Source organism: Felis catus, chromosome B1, assembly GCF_018350175.1.
Source record: "Felis catus isolate Fca126 chromosome B1, F.catus_Fca126_mat1.0, whole genome shotgun sequence".
In the NCBI taxonomy this organism is placed as follows: Eukaryota; Metazoa; Chordata; class Mammalia; order Carnivora; family Felidae; genus Felis; species Felis catus.
The window spans coordinates 7,104,599-7,130,773 of record NC_058371.1 but is presented as its reverse complement, the minus strand read 5'-3'; the positions used below and the strand labels follow the sequence as shown (position 1 = coordinate 7,130,773).

At 44.4% G+C, this 26,175-nt stretch overlaps 1 protein-coding gene across 10 annotated transcripts in view; it reads right to left on the bottom strand.

Annotated features, from left to right (window-relative positions):
• The window catches only part of LOC102902320 (zinc finger protein 705A-like), a 32,724-nt gene extending 9,137 nt beyond the window's left edge, over positions 1-23,587 (bottom strand). For 2 of the 10 annotated variants that reach the window (XM_019828204.2, XM_045055185.1), the window contains exons 1-4: positions 11,448-11,598; positions 4,861-4,946; positions 3,448-3,574; positions 2,176-2,271 (exon numbers count right to left, since the gene is read on the bottom strand). In XM_019828204.2, the coding sequence (XP_019683763.1) occupies positions 2,176-2,271; positions 3,448-3,574; positions 4,861-4,872 (235 nt within the window). In that variant the 5' untranslated portion in view covers positions 4,873-4,946; positions 11,448-11,598. Of the gene's footprint in view, positions 1-166; positions 1,538-1,832; positions 1,901-2,175; positions 2,272-3,447; positions 3,575-4,860; positions 4,947-7,685; positions 9,367-9,403; positions 9,467-10,538; positions 11,022-11,447; positions 11,601-23,448 lie in introns of those variants that run through there. The other 8 variants (XM_045055183.1, XM_045055184.1, XM_006930541.3 and 5 more) reach the window with 8 other exon arrangements.
• Positions 23,588-26,175: the final 2,588 nt, after the last annotated feature.

The window sequence follows — 26,175 nt, the reverse complement described above, 5'->3', positions numbered from 1 at the left end:
ATGATTGACTCATGTCTGTAATTATGGTCAAAGCTGCATAAAAATATAAAGTGAACAACATATTAGCCTTCTGAGGAACGATTTTTTTTTTTTTAACGTTTTATTTATTTTTGGGACAGAGAGAGACAGAGCATGAACGGGCAAGGGGCAGAGAGAGAGAGGGAGACACAGAATCGGAAACAGGCTCCAGGCTCTGAGCCATCAGCCCAGAGCCCGACGCGGGGCTCGAACTCACGGACCGCGAGATCGTGACCTGGCTGAAGTCGGACGCTCAACCGACTGCGCCACCCAGGCGCCCCTAGGAACGATTTTTACTAATTTCAAGTACTGATCTATTGAAAGGATTTAATTTTTATTGTTACAAATTCTTCATTAAACATTCCTGGATCACAACACAAATCTCTATTTTCATCTTACATTGTTTGTAATAGGCCATCTGGCAAAGGTCTGAATACTCTGATGAAGTGTGGGTTATAGGTTTCTCTAGGCAGAGTTTTTTTGTAGTCTCTGCCGTAGCATTTGCTCACGGCACTTAAAGAACAGATTGCGCGTGATGGCACGTTGTGAAGGCACAGTGCGTGCATACAGTTCTCCCTCTGTGAGCTCTCTGGGGTGGTTAGAGTGGAGTACAAAGGGAGTCCTGCCTCACATTTATCATACGGGTTCTTTCATGCGAACTGAGGTCAGGCACTGATGAAGGCTTTTCCATTCTATGTGATTATTTCAACTAAAGGGTAAGACGTTTACCTAGACTTTGGCCACATTCATTTCATACACAGGGCTCCTCTGTGGTGTAAAATTACTCATGCTGTTTAAGGTGACAATTTTGACGAAAAAATTCCTATTATTTCTCTTCAGTTTGACTTCTTTTATGTTGACTGAAGGAGGAAGGATGATAGAAACTTTTTCCACATTTATCACAGATGTGGGTTTTCTCTCCCCTGTGACTTATTTTGTGTGAACAGAAGTTAGCATTCTGGCTGGAGTGTTTCCTATATTTGTTGTATTTATCGGGTTTCTCTCCTCTTTGGGTTCTCTGGTGTATATAAAGTGAAGTGATCCAATGGAACCCTTTCCCACATTCTTTACATGTATAAGGTTTCCTTCCTGTGTGGATTTCTTTGGTGTGAGTCAAACTTAGCCTTCTGGCTGAAGCATTCCCCACATTCATTACACTTGCAGGGTTTGTCTCCAGTGTGTGTCCTTTTGTGCATAGAAAGCGGAGTCCTCTGGCAGAATTCCTTCCCACATTCCTTACGTTTACAGGGCTCCCCCCTCCCCACACACCACCATGTGATTTAGCACATACTGAGTCACCATGGATCTGTAAGGGAAAACTTCCCCACATTCATCATATTCATAGGTATCCTTTTTAGGGTGAAATCTCCGCTGTTCGAAGATGAGAGGCTGTTAAAGAATTTCTCACATACACTCGTTAATTCTTTTCTCTACACACGACTCCTACTTTGACCATGCGGTGAAAATCTCCTGTTAAAATCTTCCCTGTGTTAGTTATACATGCAATGCCTCTTATTTTCTGCAATACAAAGAGATTTCCTTTTTCATAACATCTCAACTACAGAGATATCAGATTTATTTGAAAGATTTCATTAGTTTCAAAGACTAGATGCATGAACCATGTTTATGTTTGTCCTTTTAGAAGAACTCATGTGGTGTCTTTGAGCAATACCTTAATTTTTTCCCTAATTTCAAACTACCCAAAGCTCTCTGCTGGGCAGCATTTACTCAAATCACAGTTGTGTGCTGCACTCTAAAATCTGTCAGTCCCATATCATTAATGTTCAGGGAGGGTTCACCCCCTTGAAACTTACCACTGACATGCACTTAGATGGGTCCTTTCTGCAGACATCTTCTTGCCTCATAAGGCTACTTTTTCTGTCTAAAATAATGTAAATAAAATGAACTGCTAGTGTGCCTTAGAGGAAGAAAACTGTTGAAAACATGCAAGGCCTGTGTATGTTTCAAATACTGACTCTTCCACAGGGGAAAAATGTGAAAAGAAGGAATATATCAGTGAGTTGACAGGCATTTCAGGTAAGTGAAAACTATCAAGTGTTTTCAGGACATAAGATGTCTGCTGTTGACATTTCCCTGTCCTGCTCTCCCTGTATCAGGATCTTCCCAGTGCTGAGCACACACAAGCCTGGAGCTCACCTGGAATCACGCCTTGGGGAAATCCTCTCCCTTCCCTCCACAGCTCCACTCCTTGCTGCAACTGGGAAATCACATCTGATTTGCAAACTCGATACCCTGTTTGTGGGGAGTAAAAAACATACCGATTTTAGATCCTGTACAGAGAAACATGAATGATCTTTAATTTCAGGACAGGATACCAAGGAAGAACTAGGTGAACAACAAAGGAGAGCCCAGGGAAGAGCACCTTGAACACTGAAAATACTAAGGTCCTTCACCATAGCAAGAAGAACATCGTGACACCATGCCAACACAGGGAGATTTTCTTGTTGCTGATTTGCAGGACCAAGATCAAAGACAGAGTGAAGAATCTTTAGTGTTTTTCAACAAAGGAGAAATTACATGTTCCCACAGTAGAGTCAAATTAATTTTGAAAAATAAGATAAAAACAGAGAAGGAGGCAAACTATAAGAGACTCTTAAATACAGGAAACAAACAGAGTTGCTGGAGGAGAGTGGGGGGGGGGGTGGTGGTAGACTCCATGGGTAATGGGCATTGAGGAGGGCACTTGTTGGGATGAGCACTGTTGTATGTAAGTCATGAAAAACTGGGTTCTACTCCTGAAACCAGTATTACACTGTATATTAATTAACTTTAATTTAAATAAATAAATTAAAAATAAATAAAACAAGTACAGAGAAGCTTCACCAGAACAACTTAATTTCTCTCTGAAAATAGGTAAAAGGCTAATAAAACATCGGGCACCTGAGTGGTTCAGTTGGTTAAGCGTCTGACTTAACTCAGGTCATGATCTCATGGTTTGTGAGTTCAAGCCCCACATCGGGATCTATGCTGACAGTTCAGAGCCCACTTTGGCTCCTCTGTGCCCTCCTCTCTCTGCCCCTCCCCTGCTTGCTCTCTCTCTCAAAAATAAACATTAAAAAAATAAGTAATAGGTATAATTTTCACAAATGGATTTTTAACTACCAGTTGACCATATAGAAAACAGTTATTTAGTAATATTTAGTGCTTTCATTCACTTAAAACATTCATTGAATTCCCAGCAGAGTCCGGGGCATTACAGACCTAGAAGCAAGAAAGGCACAAAAGAGGGGTCAGGAAAACTATATTCTTTTGGGGTGACAAAATAGGTGTAGGTAAGTATAAGAAAAAACAAATTACGTCCAAATAGTGTTAAGAACCATGAAAGAATCTGAATGAGGGCTGAGAGCGGAGGGATTAAGTGAAAGCTGGATACTTGCTGAATAAATTTATCAGTGTTGACAGACTCACCCACAGACACCAGATGACCGATGTTCTCCAGCATCACATCTCTGTACAGCTTCCTCTGGGATGCGTCCAGCAGGGCCCACTCTTCCTGGGTGAAGTCTACAGCTATATCCTTGAAGGTCACAGATTCCTAAAACATCAGAGACATTTTGGTGCAACCAGGGCCTCCCCTATCAGGGGAGCATGCTGGACATGACAGTGCCGGAGATGAGTGGCTGTATACACAGAAACGTCAAAATCTGTCTGGGGTTCTAGTCACGTGTTTCTCTATGCTGCCTCGTCATGTGTCTTTCACACACACTCACACTTTGTAAACATAACTTCATTACAAATGAGTGTCTCATGAGGTGCAGTGGAAATAACCTGGACACAATAGTGCCCAACTTTCTGCAGGACTGAATGGGGCTTCTAACAGAATTTGGACAAGCAAGTGTGGCCTCTCTCATCCCTACACAACCCACATGCTCCTGAGAAGGCATAAGACAGACAGTTCATAAGCAAAACCCCAAGGGACCTAAGACTGCTGTACATAAGGAATGTCCTACCCTGACCCTCCTGTGGTAAGGCTGTGCACTTCAATCTTCTCTGGGACCTCCGAGCCTTGGTTATCACTATCCCTCCTGTAACATCATCCTGTCTAAATGCTAATGGGTAAGGGAAGCCTCTCAATTGAACCTGATCTTTCTAGTCCTGCAAAATTTGCTACAGGACCCTAGGTTTAGTTCTATTATAATCCCTCTCAATGCACAACCCAAATTAGGAAAATTTTCGCCAGAAATTTGTTTTCAAATTTGAACAAAGTTTAATTACAAAGAGGGAAATTGGTTTGTTTGGAAAAAAAGTGGTGAGGAAAATTTTTCTATGCTTAAGTTATTAAAATGCTCAAGCAGAGTCTAGAAAAACTTTAGTAAGTTTAAAATTGGGGAAAAAAAATAAATGATTGCTCATAGCTCTCTTGCCTCCCACCCCCAATGTCAATGCTGCACAGCCCTGCTCTGCAGTATCTGAAACCCTGGATGGATGAACTCCCGTGAAGAAACACCTGCCTCTCTACAGGCCTGTAAACTTCTGCTCATTCTCATTTCTACCACCTGTATCACCACATGCCTAAGCCCACTGCAGACACTAACACACTTAATGAGTGAGTCACTTCTCAACTGAGGCCATGTGATGGATGAGAAGAAACAACTTTTCTGCAAGGACATACTTAAGGGGATGGGGAATGGAATACAGTAGTGCAATACTGGGTAGGGGATTATTTCTTGATCAAACCCGGACCTGCCACAAGCCTCTCTGAGTCCTGAAGTGTGACCGACATGGCGTGGGGGCACACAGAAGATCCAAGCCATGGAGAGAAATCTGCTCATCCCCTGGAAAAACAGGTGTCCATGAGAAGGAAGAATAAGTCCTACTCACCTGTGGTTGCATGGTCTAGAACTCAGTCGCTCCTCTCTTCCTGCGTATTCTCACCAAGGGACAGTCCAGTAACTAAGCAGACAAAGCTGAGGAAAGAGAAAGCACCCACGAGACTTGTCTTTTCCAATACTCCTAGGTATGCCCATCTTGCAAATGCAAATCTTCACAAAGTAACGACTTCCCCCTCCCCCAACCCGGTTCAACTCACACGTACCTGCAGAGTAAACAAGTACAAACAGGGAAGGGGGCTCTCCTCTCCAAGAATCAACAATAAGAAGTCAATAATAAAGTCAACAATAAAGAAACTATTAATATCCCCGTTATAGAGATAGCAAAAGCATAGGGGTTTCTAGTTTAATTAGACTTGATACTCAGAGGTCTTAATTACATCTCTGGTACCAAAATCCTAGGAGATTCTGACTCCTGTCACATGGAGGTTCTTGTATCCAGAACTAAGGACACCATTTTGGAATTTCATATTTTATCACTCTTGGTGAGGTCCACTAACATTGTTTTCTAACACCCATCTCAGCTCACGAGGGCCCCATACTCTCCCTCAGTCACCTTGGCTCCTCCACATGTGGGTTTCAGGCAGTGTTAGTGCCTCAACCCACCTGTATCACTCACGGCCTTGGACATGTGGCGAAGCAACTATGGAATCTCTTTAAAGTTTGGCTGGAACACTTCAATGACCCAACCCTTGTTCAAGTGTTCAGTGACTCTGCTATCATGCAAGTCTAGCACATACAACCCCTTGCACAGGAAAGAAGCAGGAGTATATATGTCACAATGCTACATGCTACGGATTGCTGCACAATCCCCACAGACCAGATAGGCTCATAAAATATAGACTGAGGGGTTTAGTTTTAGAGGTATCTTATTGACTTCTTGGGGCGTGGAGTTCTAGTTATTTTTATCAACAAGATTATGTCTGCATTTCATGATTTAAGTATATAAAAGAATTTGTCATATCTAAAGTGCTACCTAAAACAATGTTTATAACTAAATATACTGCATCCACATTCACAACACGTCCAGCAAAGGATATGATTAAAACCCACTGACCGTGAGGACCTGGAAAGAGAAAACATCTACCTATATTAATTGAGACTCTGTGCCAAAGCATAAGAGACTCTTAAAAACTGAGAACAAACTGAGGGTTGATGGGGGGTGGGAGGGAGGGGAGGATGGGTGATGGGCATTGAGGAGGGTACCTTTTGGGATGAGCACTGGGTATTGTATGGAAACCAATTTGACAATAAATTTCATATATTGAAAAAAAAAAGAGACTCTGTGAGTGGAATTTACATATATCTGCTTACATACATTGAACTTAATACTCAACAATAACTCTGCCTTTACAGATTACTTATACATTTAATGAGTTATATGCACTAGATTCAAAAAATTTTATTTATAGGACAAAACTACATGGATACAAATTGACAGCTAGAATTTAAAATTAACTCTATATATGAATGTGAAATAACTAAAGAATTTCATCTTGAAGGACACCGGGACCAGTTTTACCTACGTATGTCACCGGTCAGATCAATGACCAGACTCTTCTCTCAAAACCTCCTCCTTTCAACTTGTTCACATAATTTCTCCCCATGCCCAGGATGTCCTACTACATGGGAACCTCCATCTTAGTGACCCTAATTTCCAAAATTAGCCTCCACCTCTAATTTGTACTGATCAGAGGAACATACACTTACTCATTCCAACATACACACACCAAGACCAACAATTCAAATGCCCTTTAGTTCTTTCCAACATCTACTACTCAAAACTCCAATTGCAGATGACTCCAATATCTCATAGTCTCATGGCTGCATCTGTCACAGATCAGAAGGAGGTACTGAGCTGGTCTAAATACAGTGTCACAAATCTGCCAAAAGCTTTTTCTAAATATCTAGCACCTGACTTTGGCTTAACAAGTGCTCTGCCATGCTTCATGAATGTGTTAATATTACCTATGCCTTTCTAATCTCACAAAAAAATCTCAGCTTTTTCCTTAGTTTTCAAAAATGGTTTCATTTCCTACTGCAGAAATGAAACAGATAATTTGAAGAAATATTTCAGCTCACTGGCAAGAAACCTACAATTATTTCCTGATTCCCAACCCATCAGTATTTCCAGTCTCGTAAAAACTGAAAAGTCATCGCTATTCCTAATTAAATCCAACTGCTCCAATTGCATCCCCTTCTTTCCTACTTCCTCAAATATTTTATGTTCTTGATTATAAACCAAATTTCTTTTATCAGTAACCCCTTCATCACTTCCCCATCTATCTCCTTAAACTCATTTAGTCTCACCATTCGTCAAAGAAAAACATCTAAACCAATTTATATCTAGCTGCTGATACACGACCTTTTCCCTTCAAAATGAACCTGAAGAAATATTAAATATTTAGTAACAATTTCTTCACATTCTCTCACTTTGAATTACAAAAATTAGTTCTGATTTCCAAGTTAATCAATCTTGTTAAGATCAGTTATTCCCCCATGATTAAATCCAGTGAGTGTTTCTCGGCCTTTTACTTGGAATCAAAGCAGTACTGGCACATGACCTCTGTTTGGGAACTTTCTTTTTCTAGGCTTTTTTGACAATTCAGATTCCTAACTGCCTTTAAAACAGTCTAGGCACTCCTTCCAGAAGTCCTCTGCAAGGTGTTTCTTGAACAACAGTGTTGAAATATCTCCAGGTTCAATTCTACCCCCTTTCTCTCCTCTTAACAATACTGTCTTGGAAATCTCACAACACTCTTTCACTTGCTTCAATTTCTCCCATGGTTATTCATAAACTGAAAACTAAAAACATACCTAGACTCCACTGCTGTGCTGTAATCCCCACCTGCATGTACTGTACGCATGTAAAAGGAAACAGATTTTGAAATGAAGCCATCAACTCTTCCACAATAAAAATTTCTTGTCTTCTAGTCTTCCAAGTCCAATAACAAATCCACCAGATATCCAAGGATTAATCTTTGACACCACTTCTCAGAACCACACAACTAAGCACTGCTGTCATCTCTACACTGAGCACTGTTATCTTTCATTTCTACTCTGGTACCTACATATACATGGTCACTTCATACTCGCTAGGTTTCAATCTGAGATTAAATGCCATTTCGTCAGAGATCCCTTCTTTAAACTACTACCTAAGTTCCTTAGGTAGTTTTGCTGCCTTGAGTAGAACCTGACTTTGCTTCCTTCAGGTTACTCATTAATTTCTTACTATGCATTCATTTATTTATTTGCTCCTTTCTTCATTGCCAAAATTACTTGCAGAAAAATCACCCGCAGCATTTTAAGCAAGGGTCTCTTTGACTATGATTTGTGAATCATAAATAAACAGAAATTCCATGTCCTCATCACCTAACCTACCCTCAGACGTGGTACTACAAATGGCCCCTGTTATTATAAACAATCACATTCATAATTAATAATTATGGCAAAATAAAGGAGATTGGATCTGATGGGGGAAATTTTTCTTCAATACTCACCAGAACCTAAGTACATGGAAAACCTGGGATACTGTGTGGCTACTGAGTATGCCATCACCACAGACCCAAGCTCAGAACTTCACTTACTTTAGGAATAGACATATATTTATTTGTGGACTCACTTTGACATAGTTGGTAACTTCATCATATTTACGATGCAATGGACAGACCTTGTTTACCTTGGATGTTAATCAAGATAAATATCACCAAAGAATAACTAGTTTAACAAAAAAAAAATTTCCCCTCTAATTAAATAATTTAGATACAGTTATGAAAAACCGAGTGATTCTTAAACCCTGTTTGTGTTCCAAAGGCACTGAAAGGCCTCACTACATTGTGGGTTTGGGCCTGTTCTGGCAAGCGCTACAGGGAAGTTTACAGCAAGATAATCAGCATTCACCAGTGGGTTTAGCCTACCAAAATAATTCTAGGGCTTCAATGTGGCAATTCTACTTCTGCGTATTGTACATGAGGGAAACGAAAACACTAACTCAAAAAGATATATGCCACCCTCACGTTCACTGCAGCATTATTTACAATAACCAAGCCATAGAAGCAAACTTAGTGTCTACCCATGGGTGAATGGATGATAAAGAAAATGCAGTATAGATACGCACAATGGAATACCATTCAGCCATTAACAAAAAGGAAACCTTGCCATCTGGGACAATGTAGATGAACCTTACCAGCATTATACTAAGTGGAGTTTAAGTCAGACAAAGAAAGACAGACCTCACTTATACATGGAATCTTAAAAAACAAAACAAAACAAAACAACAACAACAAGACAAACAAAAAACAACCCAAACCCATAGACACAGAGAACAGATTGGTTGTGGTTAGAGGCAGGGGGTAGGAGTGGGCAAAGTGGGTGAAGCTTGTCAAAGGCACAAAATTTCAGTTACAAAGGAAATAAGTAATGGGGATGAAATATACACCATGGTGACTATAGTTAATAATGTTGTATTACACATTTGGAAGTTGCTAAGAACAGATCTTAAAAGTCCTCATTATAAGAAAAAAATCTGGGGGCACCTGGGTGTCTCAGTCGGTCAAGCGTCCGGCTTCCGCTCAGGTCATGATCTCATGGCTCGTGAGTTCGAGCCCTGCGTCCAGCTCTGGGCTGACAGCTCGGAGCCTGGAGCCTGCTTCAGATTCTGTGTCTCCTTCTCTCTCTGCCCCTCCCCTGCTCACATGCTGTCTCTCAAAAAATGAATAAACATTAAAAAAAATTTTTTTAAAGAAAAAATCTGTAACTCTGTGATCATTTTGCAATATATACAAATACCAAATTATGCTGTATACCTGAAATCAATATATTGTTACTCTATCAAGTAAAAAAAGAAGTCTGAGAGGAAGGCAGAAAATGAGTTCTAGCCTTGGCTCATCTATACTTCTTTGTCCTTGGTTACATTCCTAAACCTAGAGTGAATCCTTGTTGTCCCCTTACTAGTCAGAACAGGCCCTATTTTTGAGCCTGGAAAGCCCCTTTTCACCTCAAAAGCTAGACTGCAGACCTTTCGTGGCTGTCTTTGGCACCTGGGGGACACCCCACTCCCTGGGCTCGGGGATGCACGGCTGACCCATAAACTGTTGTGGTAAGTAGCTAATTCAGGAACCTGCTCCTGTCACCTTCCTAACTGAGCGCCACCCCATGAGGTCAAACAGGTTAAGAGGCACTTTTGCAAGTACAGCATTATTGCCTTTCTAGAGCACCTTTCTGAGCTGGCAGCTGGCCTCCTGCTGCCTGATTTGAACTTATTTTCAAAAACTGAGAAGCACACTGGGGACGTTTCTGAAATTAAAATGGGGGGCGGGCATGCGACGTGTTTATTCTCACGCCTCTGATATATTCAAGAATCAGAACATTTTGAGGGTTCACTAAGTGCATATCTTTTTAAGGCCTTCCATGCCAAGGGTGCATATTTTAATACAAAGGAAGAGAAAACCAACCCAACGTGCAGCTCTCTGAGGCTATTTAGCTAAGTCTTAAGGACTGTTAAGTCAATACTACAAAATGTTTAAAAATACTAGGACCTATCGGGATAACTGAGCCACAATTTAGAAGTGATGGGAGTAGAAGCACAATGCGTTTCAACGGATTTTTTTTTTTAAATAAAATTTAGAATTCAGAGGTCTCAGAATATCTCTGCAATAAAGTAGAACAAACCATTCTGAAGAGATGGTAGCCGTCCTATTTTCATTCTGAGGACAACCTTTCCTTTCAAAATCCGTATTTTCCTTCCTTGTCTTTTTGTAAATATTGTATAAATTCGCCAGGGTCCTAGGCTTATTTCAGATCCACGTGTCACAGTGAGGTCCTACAAAAGACGTTTCGGTGACCCGACTTTTACTTAAAATGATCTACGACTGCTGCCGGGTCACGAGAAAACCTCAGTCGTGGCAAGACCTCACCCTGGATATGGGATACGCTGTTTTAAGGGCGTTGTTTTAAAATACAGACACGGCAACTCCCTTGAGAGCCTGGAAAGTCCAATTATCATCAATTCTCACCCGGATGTGGACAAAATACTGACATTTAAAAGAACAGTGGTGCGTTTTAACACACCGACCTTTTCTACATGTCGGTACTTTTCAAACTATGACACTTTCACTTTCTACCACAAACCGCCCCCCCCCCAAGTGAACGAAGGCCAGTGCAGCGTCGCACGCAGCACCCCATGCAGCCGCACACGGCACCCAACACAGCCTCACGCAGCCCCCCCCACGGCGCCCCACCCGCCCGCGGCCGGACGCGCCCTCCCCAGGCGCCTCTCGTGCCCCGGCCTCCGTTGAACGCCCCGACATTTTGTTCCGTCCTCTCCCCACGGCCCACGCGGTTTCCCCCTCCCCGGAGCCCCCCCCCCACACCCCCCGAGGCAATCCCGAATCCCTGCACCCGCCCACAGCATGCTGTGATTTCGACCCCACAGGCCCCGGATGGACGGGCCCGCCCGGCAAACAGGCCCTGGGAAAAGCCTCCACGAGAAAGGGAAGAGGAAGGGAGACACGCGGGGCGGGCAACGGCGAGCTTTTTCAGAGAAACTTGCCGCAGCGGCCGCACAGGGACATCACTCACGGCAGATAACGGGGCTCTCGTCCTCCGCGGCGTCGCCTCCTCCGTCGCCCCAGAGGAACGCGTCTCTGAGCTCTCGTGCGGACGCAGCGTCGAGGGCAAGGGGCGCCACGCGCATGCGTTCCACGCTGGCCCAAGGCGGCGGGTCGGCGCGCCCCCTGCCGGCCTTCAGGGTGCAGCGCACAATGGAAGAGGGATCGGTCATTAGGGTGTTTGGAGGGAGGGGCCAAGGGATCTCCAAGTTCAAGTGAAAATTCTTCTGATGTGTGCAGGGTGAGAATAGGATAGCAGAGTTAAGTGGCGTCCCAGAGGGCAGGGGTGGCTCCTGCCTACTCGATAGGCTGAAGACCCTATAGGCTGACGCCCACTGAGATTGAGACAGGAATGTTTTTGGTTGTGGTGATCCTGAGACCCAGACACGGAAAAGGCAAGGCACGTGCAGACATGTGGGGATGCCCCCAAAGCAGTAGGGCCCGTGGGCAGAGGACCTTTTCTGATCCCCAGATCTGTTCCTAATCAGTAGGACTTAGGACCCTGCCCAGGTTCCTGTCTCTTCCTCCACCATGACCTGAGATTGAGGGTTTGCCAAGGGCTCCAGGAAAGAGGATCATAGAGGCTAAACCAACTGAAGTAAAATAAACCCATTTTAGGATACCTTCCTTTAGAAAATGTCATTTTTTGACATGTTTATTTTTAATGTTTATTTTTGAGACAGAGGGAGACAGAGTGTGAGTGCGGGAGGGGCAGAGAGAGAGGGAGACACAGAATCTGAAACAAGCTCCAGGCCCTGAGTTGTCAGCACAGAGCCGGATGCAGGGCTCAAACCCATGGATCATGAGATCATGACCTGAGCCGAAGTCAGACACTTAACCAAGTGAGCCACCCAGATGCCCCTAAAATGTTTATTTTTGAGAAAGACAGATTGTGAGTGGGGGAGGGTCAGGGAGAGAGGAAGACACAAAATCGGAAGCAGGATCTAGGCTCCCTGCTGTCAGCACAGAGCCCCACACAGGGCTCAAACTCACAAACCAGGAGATCATGACCTGAGCTGAAGTTGATGCTAAACTGACTGAGCCACCCAGGTGCCCCAGAAAATGTCATTTAAAAAAATGTCACAAGGAGGTTCAGGGATGGGTTAAAGAGGTGATGGGGATTCAGGGGTGCACGTGCTGTGATGGGCACAGGTGATGTATGGAAGTGTTGAATCACTATATTGTACACCTGAAACTAATATTAAACTATATGTTAACTGAGATTAAAATAAAAACTTAAAGTAAAAAAAAGTAAAATAAATGTCACAAGGAAATTTGACTTTAAAAAATATGTGTAGATTGGGGGTGCTTGGTGGCTCAGTCAATTAAGCATCCGACTCATGACTCAGGTCATGATCTCATGGTTTGTGGGATCGAGCCCTGCATCGGGCTCTGCCCTGAGCATGGAGCCTGCCTTAGATTCTCTCTCTGTTTCTCTCCTTCTTTCCCTGGCTCACATTCTCTCTAAACAAACAAACAAACAAACAAAGTACGTGTAGATTAGTTTTCCTAGAATAAAGAACCATTACCCTTCACTCATGTCATTGCCCTCTTGGGAAAAGTGGGAGGAAACTCTAAATGGTTCTGGAACATCTGGATAGTGCTGAAGGAAAATATATAAGCCGATCTTTCTTACAGAGGTATGGATCAAGTATTAATTGAAGTAACCAAAATGAAACCAGTAGTAGATTTAAAATAATTTATTATAAACATTTTCTAAGTAATGAACAAATGCTTTATATATTCCCTTATTTATTTGAAACACCCCCCCCCCTCATTTGGAAAAAATAAAATGAAACTCTACGTGCCCTTAAGAGACTTTCAAAAATTACCAACAATTAGCGGTGCTGTATAACTCATTCCAAACTCAGCTTGGTTGGTGAGTAGGTGGGGGGAAGAACCTAGATTCTTGAAAGCAAACCTGGAATTATATTATTCTTTCCATAAATAATGTACTAGTGAGGAAAAAGTGATCGGATGTGAAAATACATCTGGAAAACCACCTGTCATCCAGGAACACTCTTAATATTAGTTCATTTGTGTGTGTGCGTGTGTGTGTGCATGTGTGTCATTCAGGGAGATGTGTCTCCTTGAAAGCCTGATGCAGGGACATTACCCCACTCGCCATCCTCTGAAGCCCCCGCCCTCATGCTTAACATTAAGGCTCTAGCACTTTCTCAGCCCTCCCTTCCCTGCTGCCCCTTTTGCCACCTGCTCTTCCCTATCACTTTCAGGTCAGGATTTATGAGATTGTGCTTTTTAGCCTGGAGCTGTTGACTAGCACCCAAATCGGTTCCTCTCTGCTGTGCATGGTGCTTCCAGTCCAGTAAGGGCTTATACAGGAGGGCAGGAAAAGCAGTTCCATGGTTCTGGGGCATACCTAGAAATACTGCAAATGCTCCAGAGGGTGGGGACCTCCTCTCTAGCCTCCCATACTTGTTCCATCTATTCCTGGTTCTCTATGGGTCTTAGGAAAATTTTCATTGAGCCTGACGGGCCATGGCTGCCCAGCCCCCCAGGTCTTACAGACAGGCACAAGTGGCTGCTGCTCCCAGGAGTGACTCGTAATGTTTCTCAGAGGCTCAGGAAGGCCAAGATACCCTCACCAAGCTTCCACTGTCAAAATGACTACTCCAGGACCCTGGAAGGAAACTTGGAAAATTTGTGGATGCCCATATCAGTAAAGGGCACCAGGAGTGACCTGGAAGCATCTGTCAATTTGTATGTATTTTTGGGAAATCTCCATCACCCTCTTCAGTAAACCAGACACCCTTCCTGGATAGAGCAAATTGACTCAGGGTTTTCTATCAGCAGCAGCAACAATAATAAATCATAGTTGCTGTAATAATTATGACCATGGTGATTAACAACACTAATGACAATAGTCTTTATAATGGCAGCCATAATAATAATAATAATAATAATAATAATAATAATAATAATAATATGGAAGAATAGACTATAAACCACCACAATATAGGAGAACATGAACTTTCAATGTGACAAGAAAGACAAAGACTTTCAGTAGTTTAAAATTACTTTCAAAAATGTAAAAATGTTTCAATCTCCACAGACTGAAAACATGAACCAGAGTAAAACTCCTCCTTGATAGGATGGTACAAGAAAATATCCTTATCTTGTAATCCCTATCAAAATAACATCAGCATTATTCACAGAGCTAGAAAAAACAATCCTAACATTTCTATGGAACCAGAAAAGACCCCGAGTAGCCAAAGCAATCTTGAAAACGAAAACCAAAGTGGGAAGCATCACAATCCCGGACTTCAAGCTGATTACAAAGCTGTAATCATCACGGCAGTATGGTACTGGCACAAAAACAGACACTCAGATCAATGGAACAGAATAGAAAACCCAGAAATGGACCCACAAATGTATGGCTAACTAATCTTTGACAAAGTAGGAAAGAATATCCAATGGAATAAATACAGTCTCTTCACCAAATGGTGCTGGGAAAACTGGACAGTGACATGCAGAAAAATGAACCTGGACCACTTTCTTATACCATACACAAAAATAAACTCAAAATGGATGAAAGACCTGAAAGTAAGATAGGAAGCCATCAATATCCTCGAGGATAAAGAAGGAAAAAACCTCTTTGACCTTGGCTGCAGCAACTTCTTACTCAACACATCTCCAGAGGCAAGGGAAACAAAAGCAAAAATGAACTATTGGGACCTCATCAAAACAAAAAGCTTCTGCACAATGAAGAAACAATAAGCAAAGCTAAAAGGCAACCCATAGAATGGGAGAAGGTATTTGCAGGTGACATATCAGATAAATGGTTAGTATCCAAAATCTATAAAGAACATATCAAACTCAACACCCAAAGAACAAATAATCCAGTGAAGAAATGCGCAAAAGACATGAATAGACACACTTCCAAAGAAGACATCCAGATGGCCAACTGACACATGAAAAAATGCTCAACATCACTCATCATCAGGGAAATACCACAATGAGATACCACCTCACACCTGTCAGAATGGCTAACATTAACAACTTAGGCAACAATAGATGTTGGCGAGGATGCAGAGAAAGAGGATCTCTTTTGCACTGCTGGTGGGAATGCAAACTGGGTCAGCCATTCTGGAAAACAGCATGGATGTTCCTCAAAAAATTAAACATAGAACTACCCCATGACCCAGCAATTGCACTACTAGGTATTCATCCAAGGAATACAGGTGTGTTGTTTTGAAGGGGCACATGCTCCCCAATGTGTAAAACAGCGCTATCGACAAGAGCCAAAGTATGGAAAGAGCCCAAATGTCCATCGATGGATGAATGGATAAAGAAGAGGTGGTATATACACACAATGGAGTATTACTCAGCAGTCAAAAATGAAATCTTGCCATTTGCAACTACATGGATGAAACTAGAGGGTATTATGCTAAATGAAATAAGTCAGAGAAAGACAAATCTCATATGGCTTCACTCATATGAAGAATTTAAGATACAAAACAGATGAGCATAATGGAAGGTAAGCAAAACTAATATAAAAACAGGAAGGGAGACAAAACATAAGAGACTCTTAAATACAGAGAACAAACAGAGGGTTGCTGGAGGGGTTGTGGGAGGGGGGATGGGCTCAATGAGTAAGGGGCATTAAGGAATCTACTCCTGAAATCATTGTTGCACTATATGCTAACTAATTTGGATGTAAATTTAAAAAATTAATTAATTAATTAAAAACCAAAGAAAAGTCTATCTTTCTTCACTGAGATGGAATATTGGTGCTCAATTGGTTTAGCAGCCAGAGAGACTGATTCGTGCTGAAAACACAAGCAAGCCCACAACCAGCAAAACACCTGTGACTCTCCCTCAAAATAATAAACCTACTACTAATTAAGCATATTGGACAAAGACATTCAGTTTGACATCGTTGTAAGAGGTACAGAAAGGATACAAACATGTTAGCTGAGCACTGAGCAAGCAGTGAAATAATTTGAGGTTCACTTTTGCATGGCAACAATCATGTTAAGGAATGAACTGTGTCTCAGACAGAGGACCCAGAAAGCATTTCAGCCTGTGATTCTTTTCATTATTTTTAGAAGATTATGTATCGTAACATTATCAATCTTAACAATTTTGGATTAAACAGTTCAGTGATATTACATTCGTACTGTTGTCCACCATTACCACCATCCACCACCTGAACTCTTTTCATTTTGCTAAACTGGAACTCTACCCATTATACACAAACTCTCCGTTTCCCCCTCCCCCGTCCCCTGGTGACCACCATTCTACCTTCTGTCTCTGTGAATTTGATTATTCCAGGCACCTCGTATAAGTGTAATCACACAGTATCTGTCTTTTTTGTGACTGCCTGATTACACATAGTTTAATGTCCTCCAGGTTTATGTGTGTTGCAACATGCATCAGAATTTCCTTTCTTTCTTTTAAGGCTGAATAATACTCCATTGTATGGATAGACCACATTTTGCTTATCAATTTATCTTTCACCTATGATTTTAACTCAGAAACGTAATATGAATTGATGCTTCTAAAAAGTGTGGAGGTGTGTTAAATGAATGATGGCTGGCTCTAACTCTGTGTGTGGTGACAAATTTTTAGCTTGGATGAAATTTTTAGCTTGGATGAAATGGAGAGGGATCAGGAAAGAGAAGAGATATGAGATAAGTCCACCATCTCTACAGAAAGATATCACTTCATACAAAAAAAAAAAAAATCTCAAGCAGACAAACATTTTTCTAGAGGATCAGTCTGGCAAAGGAAGTCCTCCTCAGGGTTCTACTATCATATCATCACAGATGTGTCAATGCCTCTAGAGAGGGACATGCAATATTTCAGGAGGCTCACTGGAGAAACACACTTTAACTCATACAGTGGGGACATAGAAGCGAGTGTGTGAATTGTAGGTCTTCTGGAGAATCCTTAATAATCATCATCAAAAAGTCTGACCCATTTTATGAAAAGAGAGACTATAGGGGAGCTTGGGTGGTTCAGTCAGTTAACTGTACAACTCTTGATTTTGGCTCAAGTCATTATCTCACGGTTTGTGAGATTAAGCCCCATGTTGGGCTCTGCGCTGACAGTGCTGAGCCTGCTTGGGATTCTCTTTCTTCTTTTCTCTCTCTGCCCCTCCCCCACTCATGCACACACACATTCTCTCTCTCTCTCTCTCTCTCTCCCTCTCTCTCTCTCTTTCTATCTCTCAAAATAAAGAAACAAACTTTAAAAAAAAGAGAGACCATATAATGTAGTATGGCATCAACAAAAATAATTCATGATAAAAAATTTACTGATAAAAATAAAGAATTACAATAGTCATCATTAGTAATATTAATTACACTGCTATTAATATGGGAAATATTGATAATTAAGCAAGTTGGGTGTAGAATCCCCTAAGTATATGACAAAGTGACTGTACCAAGCTTTATGGGATGGATTGTGTTTAGAGCCCTAGGTCTGCACATGAAATCTGTTACATGAGGAAAAGATGAACAACCAGAGGGGGAAAAAAGCCAGCCTTGAGGAGGGTCCAGGACAAATTGGAAAACTGCATGCAAATCCGATTGGGAGGGGAGTAGGGGGAGGGGGATCCTGAGTATGCTTGCAACAAGATGGCCACCAGATTTCACGAGTTTGGTCCCCATTGAAGCAGGCAGGACTGCATGCCCACACTGGCACAAAAAATCCCAGTGTCAAATGGACACTCAACCTGTCATTACTATTTTAGCCCCCAATGCTCGGGACCAGTTCTGCATTTTCTCCACTCAGCCCTTGGAGCTCCAGACTTCTCAGTTCACATATTCAAGGTCACTTAAAAATATTTTCAGAGGATCAGATGGGACTGGGCTGTAGGAGGGTATCACCTACAGTGCCCCTATACCAACAGGGAGGACACAGCCTTCAGTGTGGTCCCTACATTCCTATGGAAGACTCAGAAAAGTTGTGGGGTGTGCAGGATGGCAGCTCCCAGTCTCCAAAGTGTCTTCGAGTACTGCACCAGTGTACCCTGGTCTTAGATGACTTCCAGAGACTCAGGCTAGGCAAGAAAGCCATTCTTATACCACCATGTTTAGCTATGGTGGTTCCAGGGCTCCAGACCACATACAGCAGCCTCTGTGGAGGTTCACATGAGCGGAGACACCATCTCCCATTTTTCTAAGAAGAAAGAGTGGTTGTGGGGCCCCGTTTGGACTAAAATAACATTGTGGCAGTTCAGTTGGTCAAGGACAACTTTCTGGGGCTTCTAGGCTGGCATTAGCAGTTGGTGGGCCATAGAAGGGATTTTAAATTTCAACGGAAGAAGTGTGCCAGGGATACCGTTCCACAAGCTTCCACGGTATCAAGGGTTGATCCCACTTCTGGAGGACGACTTGGAATAGTTAAGGATGCTCCTCAGAAAAATAAATAAATCGTATGAGGTACAGCAGGAATTACCCGAACAGTTGGATGCTGAAAATGCCTATCATCGTAGGACTTCTCTAAACAAGGTACCTGCTCCCAAGACGTTGACTTTGCACACTTGCTCCAAGGTCCTGATGCTGGTATTGAAACGATTCTGCCATTTCACGGGCAGCAAACTGGCTAAGGAAGTGCAATATCCTGAGCGCCTTGACATGCAACGCTACGTGTCTGGGCAGAACGGGGGGTCGCTGACTTACGTGCTCTATGCCGTGCTGGTGCACGCGGGCTGGAATTGTCACAGCGGACATTACTTCTGTTACATCAAAGCTGGGAACGGCCAGTGGTACAAAATGGATGATGCGAAGGTGACCGCCAGTGATGCGACGTCTGCCCTGAGCCAACACGCCTATGTCCTCTTTTACATCCAGAAGAGTGAATTGGAAAGAGACCGTGCGAGGGAGCCAGGTGCTGGGGAATCCACATCCCTCCAGGCTGACCACGCAGGCACGGCTGCGGCCCAAGGGGGGCCTGAAACCGACCCCAACATCGAGGTGCCACAATTGGAGGATCACGTGGAAGAGACACCACTGCCAACAATCACGTTAGACCAGTGGAGATTCCTCCAAGAAAGCCACCGTCCCAAGTCTGAATTCAACCTCAGGAAACTAGAATTTGCTCTTCCCCCCGACGCAGTCCTCATTCACCAGTCCAAATACAGAGATGAGATGGGAAAGGATCACCGTGAACCAAACATCCACCGGCTCAACAGTTCAGCCAGGGACATCCCACCTCAGAGGGCAACGGCCATTAACCAAGTCCCTTGTCTCACCGGCAGAGCCAGAGCTACCAAGAGGAAGAACAAGAAGGGACAGAGGTCTCAGGAAGCAGTGCAGGGATCCCACTACAGGCTTTGAGATACATGCCTGCCCACGTGCACACTCACCCGCCCTCACTCACTACTCACTCACTCACAGTCCCTTGTAGGCCACGTTTTGTGTGTTGTGGGTGGGTGTGATCGGGACATGTGGAGGGACCGTGAATCTGGCTGTATTCATGGGGTATGGCGTTCCAGTTGACCTGGAGAATCCTGAGCTTTAAGGCCGGCTGGCTGTAATGATGTTATTGGAGAGGTGTGGATTATGCTGGGTATTTGGAAGGTTTCTCCCCTCCATCAGCACCGAGGATCATTGGGCACTCTCAGAGCCTGAAAGGATCAGAGGAAGTGGCCAATGAGGCATGAAGGTGGAAACAAGGCAGAGCACCGGGAGTCCCTGTGAAAATGCCTGGGACTCACGGTCCCATCATCCCATTCCCTACTCTCTGTGTATCGGTAAAGTACATGTGCCCAACCATGTGCGTGTGGGGACTCTCAGTGATATCCAAACATGCACCGGCAGGGGAAGGAGTTTGAAGCAATCTCAGTGCTTCCACACCCACATGGAGGAGTGGCAAATGACCAGGAAACTGGAAGAACTCTAGCTCTACGTGGGAGCAGACAGCCTTGTCAGGAATGTCTTGTGTCGGAAGGAGAGGAGCAGAAGGAAACACTAATTCATAACTGTGCAAAGTGTTTCCTTGTATACATAATCTATTTTGTAAAGTCTCCACATGTTCGTGTGAACATTGGCTAACTGCCTGGAAATGGCCAGGAGCAAACAAATGCTTATGTCTCTGGAGACGGGTGGGTGGAGCCTTCCTGGCCCCTGTTCATTAGATTAGGTTCCCTTAACAATCCCCCTCCCATGAGGCTGCAGAGCAAATGGGGGAAAGGAACCTTCTTCCACCTCTTCTTGCTGAGCCACCAAGCAGCTCTACCTTGGTCCGCAGAGTTGACCACCATCCCCCCATCGGACAATCTCCTCCACAAGGGAGGAGGCTCAGGGATTTCTGCTCAGTTGCATTGCAATCTTGGTCCTCGGTTGTACACCTCAGAAAAACAGTCTCAAGTGGACACCGAGGCGACAATGTGGTATTTCAGGTCAGGGTATGGATGGATGCTCTCAGTCACACCTGTATTTCTTAGGAGCGAGACTCACTGAACACATTGTTGAATGGGAGTTAGTGCATGATCCTTCAATTCCCCCTAGGGGAGGGGTCCCTATAGGAGATCTCTGGTCCTTTGCCAATGGCACTGACAGGGTAAAGCCTGTTGTTGCTGTTGTTCTTGTTGTTGTTGTTGTTGTTGTTTCCAGTCTGCATTAAACACACACACCACACGTAGTGGGAACTAATGTCAGTATGTGAATTTTGTACAGGAAATCATATTGAATTCTGGATGTTCAAATATCATAGCCGATAGAGGAAAAATACTTTTCCTTAATCTACTTTTAAAATGTATTGGTCTGTTGTTTTCATGTTTTAAACATGAAGTAAAATGTTTAAATAAACAGAGAGGGACACACACACAGAACAGAGACAGAGTGTGAGCATGGGAGGGGGAGAGAGTGAGAGACACAGAACCCAAAGCAGCTCCAGGCTCTGAGCTGTCAGCACAGAGCCCAACGTGGAGCTCAACCCCACGAACCATGAGATCCTGACCTGAGTTGAGGTTGGACACTCAACCGACTGAGGCACCCAGTCCCCCCTCCATTTTCCAAATTTAAACCAAATTCAGTTAACAGTGAGTGTAGTCTTGGTTTCAGGGGTGGAATTTAGGGCTTCGTCCCTTACATGAAACACCCACTGCCAACCCCCACAGGGGCCCTCCATAACGCCCGTTGCAAATGGAGCCCACCCACTCCTCCCCTCTAGCAACCCTCACTTTCTTCTCTACCCTGAAGGGTTCTCCTGGGGCACGTGGGCGTCTCAGCCGGTTCGGACTCTGATTCAGTCAGCTCATGATCTCAGGGTTTGAGACTTCAAGCCCCGTGTCCGGCACTCTGATGACAGCTCAGAACCTGGAGCCTGCTCTGGATTCTGTGTGCATGCCTCTCTCTGCCACTCTCCTGGTCATGCTCGCTCTCTCTCTCTCTCTCTCTCTCTCTCTCTAAGATAAAGAGAAAACAAAATTTTTTGAGGAGTCTCCTATGGCTTGCCTCCCGCTGTGATTTTACCTTATGTTATTTATTCTTAGCTTGCCCTATGTTCTTCTGTTTTCTTTCTTATTCCACAGATGAGTGATGACATGGCACTTTCGCAGTGAAAGAGTTCAACAGGGCTAGCTGGATGTTAGAGCTCCAAAGACATGCACACGTGACATCTATCTTTCCTGTGGATTTGATTCTAAAGTGGGCAGAATCGTGGGTAAAATGCAAACAGTGTATGTGCAACTGAGCCACCAAGGGAAAAGCCACAGAAAATAACCACGCTAGGTCATCCTGTAGAAATTTTGGGATCCAACTTTCTCTTCCTGGATTAAAACCTGTATATCACACGCACACACACACGCACACACGGACAATATTTGATCTGGATCTCAAGACGGCCTCCATAAGCATCCAGTCAGCTCCCCAGATGCCTATGACCAGCTCTTCCTGGGTGGCCGTGTGTCACGTGTTCCACCCACACATGATGAAGTCCACACCCCTGGCTCTGCAATCCGTGGGGGAGGTCACAAGAGGGAGTCTTGCCACACTGCTCTCTGTCCAGCAGGGGCCGCCGCTGGCCAGCACGGGCATTGCCTAGACTTCCAGGAGGACCTGGCATTGGGCACTTGCTCAGGCTGGCAGGTCGGAGTCTCCGTGCCTCGCACTGCAGCCTGAGCATTTCGTGGGGCATAAAGGCGACCATGAACATTTACAGAAGGTCTGGTGGGTCTAGGATTCCCTCCTTGTGACTTCACTTTGGCCGTGCTGGACCCTGGACTCTGAGCTAAAATTGACAGCCTTGAGCTGCTCGGGCCACTGGTGACGATCTATTTTCCGGACATTCCAGGAACTTCTCTTTCAAAATATAAATCCAGTTAAGTCAAGACATTCGATTTTAAAACCTGTTGACAATGAGCAAAGAAGATCGCATAGGGCAAAACCAGGAGGTGGCCTCACGTGCGGCGATGTGGGAGCAATCACGGCAATAGGAACAGCGTTATTTGGTCTCGCCAAATCCAGCCAGCCTAATCTGGACTTGTCACGGAAAGCTTAATTCAGAGATGTCACCCTGCAATTCGTAAGGGTATTCATGACGAGACAGAAAAGGCAGTGTGGGGGGAGGGGCAAGATGGCAGAAGAGCATGGAAGTTGTTTTTGCGTCTTGCATCCCTAAAATGCAGCCACATCAACACAAAAGCACCCTGCACACCTCGAAAACTGATCTGAGGATTCACGCCACAGGTTGCCCAACCTGAACCCCAGAACGCAGTGGGGATGCGGCGCAGAGAGGTGAACTGGGGAAGAGAGAAGCCACAGAGGGCAGGGAGCTGTGTTTGCCTGCAGAGAGAGGACGGAGACAGGGGCAGAATATGGGGAAAGCAATCCCCTCGCCCTCCCCTCCCCCCGCCAAAAGCAGCTGGGGAGAAAGTGGAAATGTGGAAAGAGCCACAGGCACTGAACCAAAACGGGAGGAAGGAGGAAGGAGCGGGTTTAAATTCCATGAAGACTGTACACACAGGGGGAGGGCAGAGTGCGAAAGTCCGCATCTGATACCTGGCGGTGCTCTGGTCGGAAGGGCGAATCCCCGAGAGCAGAGTGAATGAAGACTGGGGGTGTGGAGGAGGGGTGTCTGGAACCACACGGAGAAAAGCGGTTCCCCTGCTGCGAGGACGCGAGGTAGAGTCTGTGTGGCCACCCCAGCCGACCCCAGAGGCCCCAGCAGACCCCGGAGAACAGCCACATTCGCTGGTGCTGGAACAAGGTCGTTAAGGGGGAAGCCCGGTACCAGAAGTGTGTGGTGATTGTCCACAATCCTCGAAACGCTGCTGCTACACCATCGCGTGAACGTTTTCGGGCGCAGGCTGGCACCCAGCCGCAGTCTCTGGGCAGCGGCAGCGGCAGCGGCACGGTGTTGCCAACGTTCCTGGGTGCGGCCGGCACCCGGCCACTGCTCGCTGAGACCCTGACGCAGAGGATCTGAGCAGCTCTCAGCCTGCTCAGGCCTTCAGAAGTGGGGGGTCGGGAAACACAGCCGCCTGGGAGGTAAATCCCAGGAGGGAGGTGTCTCCTGGCAACCTGACGCCTGGGCCACGGACAGTGTCAAAGCGGCGAGTGGACAGAAGCCGGAGACAAAGGACGGGGGTAGGATTGCTGATCGCAGACAGCCGAGTTCAGATACTACAGACTGGGCACCTGTGTGACGCCAAGGGCTCCGCTCCCGCGCATGCGCATATGCACCTCCAAGCGCCCCAGCAATCCGCGCTCGTAGGCTAGCTGCGCCATCTAGTGGAGAACACAGCCGTGACACTTAGCACCGCCCAACTGGGCCAACCTGGCTCTTCAGGAACCCAAGTGTCTCCGCCACTTTGTAGTGTATGGACCACAAAGTGCTTCATCCTTTGACTTCTAGGGGACAACGATGTAACTTCAATCGTATTTCAGTCTGTTCGCGGGTCCATCTCTTTTCTTTTCTTTTTCATTTCTTTTCTTTTTCATGAAGACAGAAAGAGAAAAAATATGTTGTTCTTTTCCATGGTTGAAAATAATTTCCTTGAATTTTTTTCGACTATATTCGTTTAATGTTTTGTAAATCTGTCAAATGCTATTTGAATGCCATCATTTCATTTTATCCTATTTCATTGTATTCTTTTTTCCAAATGTTCAAACGGTTTCCTTTTTTTTAGTTCTTTCCCTTTTTCCTCTAATCTTTCAAGCCCATTTCAACAACCAGACCAAAACTCACCTACGATCTAGCATCATTTGTGTGATTTGTGTGTGTGTGTGTGTGTGTGTGTGTGTTGTTTCTTATTTTTAAATTTTGAAATCTTTTATCTTAGTCATTCCTTTCCTTCCTCCAAAATGACGAAGCAAAGGAATTCACCCCCACAGAAAGAGCAGGAAGAAAGGACAGCCAGGCCCTTAACCAACACAGATACGAGCAAGACGTTTGAACCACAATTTAGAATCACGATAATAAGAATACCAGCTGGGGTCGAAAGTAGGTGAGAATGCCTTTCTGTGGGGATAAAAGAAGTAAAAGCTAGCCAGGATGCAATAAACAATGCTAAAAGTGAGCTGCGATCTGGAACAGATGCCACAGCGGCAAGGATGATAAGGCTGAGCAGGGAACCAGCGATAGAGGGGACAAAGCGATGGAGAATAACGAAGCAGAAGGAAAGAGGGAGACTAAAGCAAAAGAGCAGGGTTTAAGAATTCGGGAACTCAGCGACTCATTGAAAAGGAATCACATCCCAATCATAGGGGTCCCAGAAGACGAAGAGAGAGAGGCAAGGGGGTAGAAGGGTTATGTGAGCACATCACAGCACAAAACTTTCCCAACCTGGGAAAGACACACAAAATCCAGGAAGCACAGAAGACTCCCATTAGATTCAACAACGTCCAACCATCAACAAGGCAGAGCCTAGTCGAGTTCACAAAATACTCAGGCGAGGAAAGAAACATGAAAGCAGCAAGGGAAACAAAAGTCCTTCCCCTACAAGGGACGACTGACCACATGTGCAGCAGACCTATCCACAGAAACCTGGCAGCCCAGAAATGAGTGGCAGGATATATTCATCGCACTGAATCCTGAAAGGATGCGGCCAAAACGTATTTGTCCAGCAAAGCTGTCATTCCAACTAGAAATAGAGATGGAAAGTTTCCCAGTCAAAAAGTAAAGGAGTTCCTGACCACTCAACCAGCCCTGCAAGACATTTGAAGGCAGGCTCTCCCAGGGGACAAAAGACGTAAAAGAAAAAAACAGACCACAGGCAGAAAACACTGGCAAGGATCGGCGAACACCACCAGAAACTCCAACTCTACAAGCAACACAATGGCGATCACTTCATACCTTTCAGTACTCACTCTCAACGTCAATGGACTCAATGCTCCAATCAAAACACATAGGGTGACAGAATGGGTGAGAAAAGAAGGTCATCCAGATGCTGCTTACAAGGGACCCACTTTAGATCTAAAGACGCCTTCAGATTGAAAGCAAGGGGATGGAAAACCATCTCTCATGCTCATGGTTGACAAAAGAAAGCAGGAGTAGCCATACTCATATCGGACAATCCAGACTTTAAAATAAAGACTCTAACGAGACACGTAGAAGGGCGTTATGTCATAATTATTGGGTCTGTCCACCAAGAAGACCTCACGATTGTGAACATTTATGCACCAAATGTGGTGCGCCCAAATACATCCATCAATTCATCACACCCATAAAAACACTCATTGAGAATGATACCATACTAGGAGGGAACCTCAACACCCCACTTACAG